Below are 11622 nucleotides of genomic sequence, written 5' to 3'. Positions count from 1 at the left end.
ACATAAAGGTACACATACTGTTCAAATACATAAAGGTACACATACTGTTCAAATACATAAAGGTACACATACTGTTCAAATACATAAAGGTACACATACTGTTCAAATACATAAAGGTGCACATACTGTTCAAATACATAAAGGTACACATACTGTTCAAATACATAAAGGTACACATACTGTTCAAATACATAAAGGTGCACATACTGTTCAAATACATAAAGGTGCACATACTGTTCAAATACATAAAGGTACACATACTGTTCAAATACATAAAGGTACACATACTGTTCAAATACATAAAGGTACACATACTGTTCAAATACATAAAGGTGCACATACTGTTCAAATACATAAAGGTACACATACTGTTCAAACACATAAAGGTACACATACTGTTCAAATACATAAAGGTGCACATACTGTTCAAATACATAAAGGTACACATACTGTTCAAATACATAAAGGTACACATACTGTTCAAATACATAAAGGTACACATACTGTTCAAATACATAAAGGTACACATACTCCTCTATGTAAGTCATCTATATAGCTGCTGTAGCTGCTGTGGGATCTTGATTAAGGGCTCAATACAACCAAACAGGTCAGGAAACACTCTCAAGTGATTCCAGATTAGCGGCCATTTCAAAGGGTGAGCAATTTCCCCACTCCCACCCGACCCATCTGCATACCGCACTTGAACCTTTGATATCCCTTGGTTCTTCTATTCCCTTGGTCCTACCATCCGACTGTCTGTCTGTCTGTCTGCCTCACATTCTCTCCTCTTGGTAGACCTGTCTGTCTGTCTCACACTCTCTCCTCTTGGTAGACCTGTCTGTCTGTCTCACACTCTCTCCTCTTGGTAGACCTGTCTGTCTGTCTGTCTGTTTCACAATCTCTCCTCTTGGTAGACCTGTCTGTCTGTCTCACATTCTCTCCTCTTGGTAGATCTGGTAGATCTGTCTGTCTGTCTGTCTCACATTCTCTCTTCTTGGTAGACCTGTATGTCTGTCTGTCTCACATTCTCTCCTCTTGGTAGATCTGTCTGTCTGTATGTCTGTTTGTCTGTCTGTCTGTCTGTCTCACATTCTCTCCTCTTGGTAGACCTGTCTCTGTCTGTCTGTCTCACATTCTCTCCTCTCCTCTATCTCTCTCCTACTGTCCACCTCTGTCTCTCTCCTACCGTCCACCTCTCTGTCTGTCTCTCTCCTACTGTCCACCTCTGTCTCTCTCCTACCGTCCACCTCTCTGTCTGTCTCTCTCCTACTGTCCACCTCTGTCTCTCTCCTACCGTCCACTGATCTGTCTGTCTGTCTCTCTCCTACCGTCCACCACTCTGTCTGTCTCTCTCTTACCATCCACCTCTGTCTGTCTCTCTCTTACCGTCCCTATCTGTCTGTCTCTCTCTTACCGTCCACCTCTGTCTGTCTCTCTCTTACCGTCCACCTCTGTCTGTCTCTCTCCTACCGTCCACCTCTCTGTCTGTCTCTCTCTTACCATCCACCCATCTGTCTCTCTCCTACCGTCCACCTCTCTGTCTGTCTCTCTCTTACCATCCACCCATCTGTCTCTCTCCTACCGTCCACCTCTCTGTCTGTCTCTCTCTTACCATCCACCCATCTGTCTCTCTCCTACCGTCCACCTCTCTGTCTGTCTCTCTCTTACCATCCACCCATCTGTCTCTCACACACTGTCCTCCTGACAGATGTGTTTTCCATGAATAAAGCTCAGACTGGCCACTGAGTGGTTGGTGGTCCTGAGGGACGTCATGTGTGTGTTGTTCCTGTTCCTCTGGCTCTGGGACCTCTTCGCCAGGGCTCGACAACAACAACACAGCTGCTTGTTGAAGCGCTTCTGGAAACTCTTGCTGAGCAGGTAGAGGGCGAAGGGGTTGACGCAGGAGTTAGTGAAGGCCAGGATCCGGGCTCCCACGGTGAAGATGAAGTGGGCCATGGAGGTGTCGACTTCGGAGTAGTGGTAGGAGCGGTTGAGGTAGATCACGTGACAGGGGAGCCAGCACACGGCGAACAGGCCCACGAACACCAGGACGGTCTTGGCAAGGCGCTTCCTGGACTCTATCTGTGATGTTGTGGAGAGAGAGAGGTGAAGATGAAGAACAAGAAGAACAAGAAGAGATGATGAAGAAGAAGAACAAGAAGAGATAATGAAGAAGAAGAACAAGAAGAGATGATGAAGAACAAGAAGAGATGATGAAGAAGAAGAAAATAGAAGAGATGATGAAGAACAAGAAGAGATGATGAAGAAGAACAAGAAGAGATGATGAAGAACAAGAACAAGAAGAGATGATGAAGAAGAACAAGAAGAGATGATGAAGAAGAAGAACAAGAAGAGATGATGAAGAACAAGAAGAGATGATGATGAAGAAGAACAAGAAGAAGAAAATAGAAGATGATGATGAAGAAGAAGAAAATAGAAGAGATGATGAAGAAGAAGAACAAGAAGAAGAAAATAGAAAATGATGATGAAGAAGAAGAAGAAAATAGAAGATGATGATGAAGAAGAAGAAAATAGAAGAGATGATGAAGAGAGACCCACCTGTCTTCTGACGTGCATGTTGCCCTCCACCGGCATATTATAGGCACTCCTGATCAGGCTCCTGGCGATGAACAGGTAATAGACTGATATAACCGACAGAGGAATGACATAGAAGATGAGGAAGGAGGCCATGGAGTGGATCTTGGGGTGCAGTTCACCATTGTGGGGATAGGGGGCGCAGGTGATGAAGGTCTCATTGGTGCTGTGGATGCTGAACGAGCGGAGGTCTGAGAAGACAGCCTCGGGGACAGCCAGGGTCATGGAGAAGAGCCAGATCACTGCAGCCCGCAGGACGATCCTCGCCGGGCTGTTGGAGGCCTGGATGTCCATGGGCTTCACGATTGCCTTGTACCTGGAGGATGAGGAGGAGGAAGAAAACATGTTCTCCTCAACCTAGGCCACATGTTCAGAAATATGTGTGACGTATGATTCTTGATCTCTGCTTGCCTTATACAGATGTCTTGCTAGCATTTGGGCTGTGTCCCGAATGGCACCCTATTCCCTATGTGGAACAAAGCAATATAAAGGCACCCTATTTCCTATGTGGAACAAAGCAATATAAAGGCACCCTATTTCCTATGTGGAACAGTGCAATATAAAGGCACCCTATTTCCTATGTGGAACAAAGCAATATAAAGGCACCCTATTTCCTATGTGGAACAGTGCAATATAAAGGCACCCTATTTCCTATGTGGAACAAAGCAATATAAAGGCACCCTATTTCCTATGTGGAACAAAGCAATATAAAGGCACCCTATTTCCTATGTGGAACAAAGCAATATAAAGGCACCCTATTTCCTATGTGGAACAGTGCAATATAAAGGCACCCTATTTCCTATGTGGAACAAAGCAATATAAAGGCACCCTATTTCCTATGTGGAACAGTGCAATATAAAGGCACCCTATTTCCTATGTGGAACAAAGCAATATAAAGGCACCCTATTTCCTATGTGGAACAGTGCAATATAAAGGCACCCTATTTCCTATGTGGAACAAAGCAATATAAAGGCACCCTATTTCCTATGTGGAACAAAGCAATATAAAGGCACCCTATTTCCTATGTGGAACAAAGCAATATAAAGGCACCCTATTTCCTATGTGGAACAAAGCAATATAAAGGCACCCTATTTCCTATGTGGAACAAAGCAATATAAAGGCACCCTATTTCCTATGTGGAACAGTGCAATATAAAGGCACCCTATTTCCTATGTGGAACAAAGCAATATAAAGGCACCCTATTTCCTATGTGGAACAGTGCAATATAAAGGCACCCTATTTCCTATGTGGAACAAAGCAATATAAAGGCACCCTATTTCCTATGTGGAACAGTGTAATATAAAGGCACCCTATTCCCTATGTGGAACAGTGCAATATAAAGGCACCCTATTCCCTATGTGGAAGAGTGCAATATAAAGGCACCCTATTCCCTATGTGTAACAGTGCAATATAAAGGCATCCTATTCCCTATGTGGAACAGTGCAATATAAAGGCACCCTATTCCCTATGTGGAACAGTGCAATATAAAGGCACCCTATTCCCTATGTGGAACAGTGCAATATGAACAGTGCAATATAAAGGCACCCTATTCCCTATGTGGAACAGTGCAATATAAAGGCACCCTATTCCCTATGTGGAACAGTGCAATATAAAGGCACCCTATTCCCTATGTGGAACAGTGCAATATAAAGGCACCCTATTCCCTATGTGGAACAGTGCAATATAAAGGCACCCTATTCCCTATGTGGAACAGTGCAATATAAAGGCACCCTATTTCCTATGTGGAACAGTGCAATATAAAGGCACCCTATTCCCTATGTGGAACAGTGCAATATAAAGGCACCCTATTCCCTATGTGGAACAGTGCAATACAAAGGCACCCTATTCCCTATGTGGAACAGTGCAATATAAAGGCACCCTATTCCCTATGTGGAACAGTGCAATATAAAGGGAAGAAGGTGCCCGTTGGGACACAGACAGTTTTCTCTAACCATGTGCTATCCTTCAAACCCGATTGTTCTCCAATCAACTCTACATTCTCCTGTTTCTCCATTTTTCTTCATATTTCAATCCCCTCGTTTCCTTTTACTGTTTGGTAAAGAGCGTCATGTCTGCTACCTGAATGAATATTTTGTATTGACGTCAGACGGGACCATAAGATGTTGATTGGGCATCAACATTCCTTCTATTCTATTCCTTCCATTCTATTCATTCTATTCTATTCATTCTATTCTATTCTATTCATTCTATTATATTCCTTCCATTCTATTCATTCTATTCATTCTATTCTATTATATTCCTTCCATTCTATTCATTCTATTCTATTCATTCTATTCTATTCATTCTATTCTATTCCTTCCATTCTATTCCTTCCATTCTATTCATTCTATTTTATTCATTCTATTATATTCCTTCCATTCTATTCATTATATTCTATTCATTCTATTATATTCCTTCCATTCTATTCATTCTATTCCTTCCATTCTATTCCTTCTATTCTATTCTATTCCTTCCATTATATTCATTCCATGCATTCTATTCTATTCCTTCCATTCCATTCTATTCCTTTCATTCTATTCTATTCATTCCATTCATTCTATTCCTTCCTTCTTTCTATTCAATATTTTCTATTCTATTCCTTCCATTCTATTCCTTGTATCTATCCACACAGCAGATTATACAGAAGACACATTCTACTTTCAATAGGAGGTATCAGACCTAGTATTTGAAATCTTTTAAATACACTACATGAATAAAATGTATGTGGACAGCTGCTCGTCGAACATCTCATTCCAAAATCATGGCCATTAATATGGAGTTGGTTCCCCTTTGCTGCTATAACATCCTCCATTCTTCTGGGAAGACTTTCCACGAGATGTTGGAACATTGCTGGGGGGAATTTCTTCCATTAGTGAGGTCGGACACTAATGTTGGGCGATTAGGCCTGGCTCGCAGTCGGCATTCCAATTCATCCCAAAGGTGTTCGATGGGGTTGAGGTCAGGACTGTGCAGACCAGTCAAGTTCTTCCACACCAATCTTGACAAACCATTTCTGTATGGACCTCGCTTTGTGTACAGGGGCATTGTCATGCTGAAACTGGAAAGGGCATTCCCCAAATTGTTGCCACAAAGTTGGAAGTACAGAATCGTCTAGAATGTTGTTGTATGCTGTAGGGTTAAGATTTCCCTTCACTAAGGGGCCAAGCCCGAACCATGAAAAACAGCCCCAGACCTTATTCCACCTCCACCAATCTTTACAGTTGGCACTATGCATTGGGGCAGATAGCATTCTCCTGGCATCCGCCAAACCCAGGTTCGTCTGTCGGACTGCCAGATGGTGAAGTGTGATTCATCACTCCAGAGAACGCGTTTCCACTGCTCCAGAGTCCAATGGCGGCGAGCTTTATACGACGCTTGGCATTGAGCATGATCTTCTGCTTGTGTGCGACTGCTCGGCCATGGAAACCCATTTCAACCCGACCAACAGTTCTGTGCTGACAGATGACTTTTACTTGCTACGCGCTTCAGCACTTGTCTCCTTCTGTGAGCTTGTGTGGCCTACGCTGAGCCATTGTTGCTCCTAGGCGTTTCCACTTCACAATAACAGCACTTCCAGTTGACCGGGGAAACTGGTAGAAATTTGACGAACTGACTTGTTGGAAAGGTAACATCCTATGACGGTGCCACATTGACAGTCACTGAGCTCTTCATTAAGGCCATTCTACTGCCAATGTTTGTCTATGGTGATTGCATGGCTGTGTGCTCGATTTTATACACCTGTCAGCAACGGGTGTGGCAGAAATAACCAAATCCACTCATTTGAAAAGGGTGTCCACATACTCTAGTATATATAGTCCAGCTGTAGTGTTTTCTCCTGCATGCCTGGAGTGCCAGGTTCTATTGAGCATTGAGGCAAGCTCAATCAAGCACAGATAAAGTTCATTGAAATGATCTCATTGTATTTTAACATAGGTTTTGAAAGTATATGGGTAGGATTTAAACGGAGGAAACGTTGGGAAGCTAGTGAGGAGAGGGGGGTATCTGTCATTTATGAATGGATTATTATCTGCTAATGGGTTCGTAGGCTAAATGAGAGACATTAGATCAAAGACACAGAACATTGTAATAGGCTAGCTAGAGACTGTATCATTATATGGCTGACATGGTGATGGTCAGTCTATATAATGGATGTCTTCTCCTCCCACTCCACAGTGATGCACACTTTATGGCAGCGTTCCAAATGGAACCCCAAATGAAACCCTATTCCCTAGTGCACTACTTTTGACCAGAGCCCCGTGGATACATAGGGATTAATAGGTTGGTTGTGGGAAGTTGTGTGGGAAGGATATAGCCTATGACCCCCCCACAACACACAGCCACGCCCATGCATGCAAGCACCGTCACTCGTTTACTCATTCACTGTCACGAACACACACACACACACACACACGCGAAGTCGCACACACACACATTTCTACTCATATGTCAGATCAAATTTCTGTGACTCTAGCACATCTCATATCTCACATCAAAGTATGATCCCATTGAACCGAATGCGTAATAACGCAACAGAGTAGATCATATTGTTTCTGCATTGTCTCAGTAGTAGCATGTTCTTGACAGGTTGTACCCATACCGTTGTTTAAATTCATATTATTTCCAGCTCGGTAGAGTTCAGCCGAAGAACCTCTTCCCCGCCAGAGGTGCGTTCAGAGAATCTTCGATAAGGATGGCAAGCTATCCCGTTTTCATCATTTTACCTAAAGAACAATATGTTGAGCTAAAAGTAACTACAAGTCTACAACCATTTAACTATACAAATCTACATTCAAATACCAGATCAGTTGGCAATGTTATGTGTAGCCTATGGATAAGTTGGATAACTAAACGTCCATGTTGCAATATGAGTGTAGTAGGCTAAACATAAAGTGAAGGCTATTTACCTATCAGCAGACAACGCAGTCAGGGTAAAAACAGACACTCCGACGGAGGTGAGTTGGATGAATGGTATGAGTTTACATCCAACTCTCCCGAAGAGCCACTCGTCCGCGAGGTACCGACTGGCATCCACCGGCGCGCAAGTAACCAGGAGGACCAAGTCCCCGAACGCGAGACTCGACATGAAGAGGTTGGGGACATTCCGCATGGATTTAGAGGAAGACAATGTCTTGATGAGGGTTATGTTTCCGATTAGTCCCATGACTATGATGACTCCATAAATGGCAGTGATGGCGATGCTGATGTAGTACATGGATTGTTCCGAAGTGGCCCCTGTGTGATTACCGTGGTGCGCCCATTTGGACACATTCTGGTATAAATCCAATTGTTCTTCGAAGGACATTCTCTCAACATCCCATGTCTTGTTTATGGAGTCTATAAAAGTTTAAATAAAATTCGTTTCATTTGCCTTATTGATAGTCTCCAACTGGTGCGTAGAAAAATAAATTTCCACTTTGGAGAGTTTTACTCTGACGTAATAGGCTATGTTTATATTATCCGATTTGAAAGTGTTCTTTCTTGGACGTCGCGCGCGGTCTACCTATGGTCCCCAATCCCAACACTGACTGAGGTGGGGTTGTATTGACTAGACCACGCGACTTCTACTGTTCTTTCAATGCGCGTGCGCAAAATGCGCTTTTATGTTCTCTTGCGCGCGCTGTGGGTCTGCGCTCTCTGTCAGCAGTCTCTCAAGAACGAATAAACCTTTTTTCCCGGGACAGTCTTTTTATTAACTTAATTTTAGCATTTGTTTACAATGATACAAAACACAATTGTCTAAATTAAAATGCAATACATATTGTAGTGTAGTTAGTAGTTTTGGTTACCTGAACTGAACTTGAACCTGCAACCTTGTAGCCACTCACTAATTCAACACCACAAAATTGACAGTTCAGCCAAAGACCCCATGGGCGAATCTCAATTGAATTTCCGTGATTCCTCACATCCTCTCTCCTCTGACTTCATCCAATGGATTTTGAGAAGGTGAGGAGAAAGGACGCGAGGAATCCAGAAAATGCAATTGATTTTGTACCAAGGCCGTGGCGCTACTTGAATGCACTATTATTGAGCTCATATAGACAACATATCATATGTGTGTGTGATGGATTATGTATACTGATTGTGTATAATTGATTGTATATGATTGAACTCATCATCCTATCCCCAGAGACATTGGTGTTTTCACTTAGTAATAGAACAAGTGAGCGAACATTGACATAAGAGCTATTGACCACTGGTGACACTGATTTCATATCAATTGTGAGCTGGCAGCAAACGCCTCAGAAAGTGAAAAATGCCTGGTGTTTCATGGAGAAGTGATAATACCCAACCATTATTTTTATTGAACCTTGTTTCATACAGGTTATACTCATTGACAAACAATCTCTTTTACTAGAGAGGGCATTAATGGTCCTAGGAAAAAATATGTTTACCCCTGTGGATGTGATGATGTTGGGGATTAATGTTTTGTGAGGGAGAGAGAGAGAGAGAGAGAGAGAGAGAGAGAGAGAGAGAGAGAGAGAGAGAGAGAGAGAGAGAGAGAGAGAGAGAGAGAGAGAGAATCAACCATCAGGACATCTGCCAGACCTCCAGCTGATGCAGTGAACGTCTCAAGTGTGACATCACATCTTCTCAGAATGGAAGAACAGAAAACCACAGCATGTGGGGGGCCTTCAAGGAGACCATGTCTTTCTCTCTCCATCTCTTCTTTAACCCTTTCCACTGCCTACCATTAAAAGGTAAAACCACAATCCTTATTTTGATCAAATGGGTATACTACTCATTCAAGGGTTTTTCTTTACTTTTACTTTGTTCTACATTGTAGAATAATAGTGAAGACATCAAAACTATGACATAACACATATGGAATCATGTAGTAACCAAAAAAGTGTTAAACAAATCAAAATATATTTTATATTTGAGATTGGTCAAATAGCCACCCTTTGCCTTGATGCACACTCTTGACATTCTCTCAACCAGCTTCACCTGGAATGCTTTTCCAACAGTCTTGAAGGAGTTCCCACATATGCTGAGCACTTGTTGGCTGCTTTTCCATCACTCTGCGATCCAACTCATCCCAAACCATCTGAATTTGGTTGAGGTTGGGAGATTGTGGAGGCCAGGTCATCTGATGCAGCACTCCATCTCTCTCCTTGGTCAAATATCCCTTACACAGCCTGGAGGTGTGTTGGGTCATTGTCCTGTTGAAAAACAAATGATAGTCCCACTATAACTAAACCAGATGGGATGGCGTATCGCTGCAGAATGCTGTGGTAGCCATGCTGGTTAAGTGTGCCTTGAATTCTAAATAAATCATAGGCTGTATCACCAGCAAAGCACCCCCACACTATAACACCTCCTCCTCCATGCTTTACGGTGGGAGATACACATGCCGAGATCATCCGTTCACCCACACCGTCTCACAGTTGGAACTAAATATCTCAAATTTGGACTCCAGACCAAAGGACAGATTTCCACCAGTCAAATGTCCATTGCTCGTGTTTCTTGGCCCAAGCAAGTCTCTTCCTCTTATTGGTGTCCTTTAGTAGTGGTTTCTTTGCAGCAATTCGACCATGAAGGCCTGATTCACACAGTCTCCTCTGAACAGATGATGTTGAGATGTGTCTGTTACTTGAACTCTGTGAAGCGTTTATTTGGGCTGTAATTTCTGAGGCTGGTAACTCAAATGAACTTATCCTCTGCAGCAGAGATAAATGGGTCTTCCTTTCCTGTGGCGGTCCTCATGAGAGCCAATTTCATCATAGTACTCGATGGTTTTTGCGACAGCACTTGAAATGTTACTGATTGACTGACCTTCATGTCTTAAAGTAATGATGGACTGTCGTTTCTCTTGGCTTATTTGAGCTGTTCTTGCCATAATATGGGCTTAGTCTTTTACCAAATGGGGCTATCTTCTACCCCCCCCCCCCCCCCCCACACACACACACACACACACCTTGTCACAACACAACTGATTGGCTCAAACGCATTAAGGAAAGAAATTCCACAAATTAACTTTTAAGAAGGAACACCTGTTAATAATTGAAATGCGTTCCAGGTGACTGCCTCATGAAGCTGGTTGAGAGAAGGCCAAGAATGTGCAAAGCTGTCATCAAGGCAAAGGGTGGCTATTTGAAGAATCTCAAATATAAAATATATTTTGATTTGTTTAACACTTTTTTGGTTACTACATGATTCCATATGTGTTGTTTCATAGTTTTGATGTCCTCACTATTATTCTACAATGTAGAAAATAGTAAAAATAAAGAAAAACACTTGAATGACTAGGTGTTCTAAAACGTTTGACCGTTAGTGTATATCATTAAATGAAATGACCATTGAACAGCTGAACGTATCCCAGATTGTGCCTTTAAGGAGGAGAGTGAGAAAGATCCTTCCCTCTGCCCACCATTGAAGAGTAACTGTTGTGAAGCTTGGTGAGTATTTGTCCTTGCATTCATCCTCCTGGGATAAATATAGAGATTGATCATCATAGACGTTGGTTGGATTTAGTTTTGGGGTCAAGATTGATGGTTAGATACAGTTTATGCTGAGGACTGGGGAGAACAAAATGTCATCCATTCTCAAAACCTCCATTTCCGAATGAGATGGGGAGAGCTGTACAAAAATTTTGCTCCTTGTCTGTAAGAAAGGGAAGACAGCACTTTTAAAGATGACATTTTTTCCAGACTGAGACTGTCCAAAAATGTTGCTTATAGTCTGTAACAAATGGCATCTTGAAAACTGGCATTTCAAATGAGAGAAATAAACTTTATTAAATGGACTATTCATTATATAAATAATTTTTAATAAACGGACTTCATTATTTAAATCAACTTTAAAAAATTGACTATTCATTATTTAAATTATGTTTAATAAACGGACTATTGTCACATCCTGACCATAGTTCTTGTGTGTTTTGCTTGTTTAGTGTTGGTCAGGACTTGAGCTGGGTGGGAATTCTATGTTGTGTGTCTAGTTTGTCTGTTTCTATGTTCAGCCTAATATGGTTCTCAATCAGAGGCAGCTGTCTATCGTTGTCCCTGATTGAGAATCATATATAGGTGG

The 11622-nt window shown here is 42.2% G+C and overlaps 1 protein-coding gene across 2 annotated transcripts; it reads right to left on the bottom strand.

Moving 5' to 3' along the window:
* Positions 1–406: 406 nt before the first annotated feature.
* On the bottom strand, positions 407–8153 carry grpr (gastrin-releasing peptide receptor). Of its 2 annotated transcripts, XR_011666647.1 has the most exons (4): positions 7500–8153; positions 2560–2911; positions 917–2082; positions 407–883 (listed from the first exon to the last, which is right to left on the bottom strand). XR_011666647.1 is itself a non-coding variant. In XM_071330780.1 (3 exons), exons 1-3 carry the CDS (start codon positions 7895–7897, stop codon positions 1687–1689), a joined length of 1146 nt encoding a protein of 381 aa, XP_071186881.1. In that variant the 5' UTR covers positions 7898–8153; the 3' UTR covers positions 407–1686. The 2 variants fall into 2 exon arrangements, 1 of the variants encoding a protein (XP_071186881.1); XM_071330780.1 differs by having other exon boundaries at positions 407–2082.
* Positions 8154–11622: the final 3469 nt, after the last annotated feature.

Source organism: Salvelinus alpinus, chromosome 10, assembly GCF_045679555.1.
Source record: "Salvelinus alpinus chromosome 10, SLU_Salpinus.1, whole genome shotgun sequence".
NCBI classification, from domain to species: Eukaryota; Metazoa; Chordata; class Actinopteri; order Salmoniformes; family Salmonidae; genus Salvelinus; species Salvelinus alpinus.
The sequence above is the reverse complement of the archived record's forward strand: the minus strand, read 5'-3'. Positions and strand labels throughout refer to the sequence as shown.

Excerpts from the sequence above, each read along its gene's own strand:
- grpr (XM_071330780.1), bottom strand. The coding sequence starts at position 7,897 with ATGTCCTTCGAAGAACAATTGGATTTATACCAGAATGTGTCCAAATGG. Across the intron at positions 2,912-7,499 it reads ACTGCGTTGTCTGCTGATAG|GTACAAGGCAATCGTGAAGC; the intron begins GTAAATAGCCTT and ends CTCATCCTCCAG. Across the intron at positions 2,083-2,559 it reads ACATGCACGTCAGAAGACAG|ATAGAGTCCAGGAAGCGCCT; the intron begins GTGGGTCTCTCT and ends ACAACATCACAG.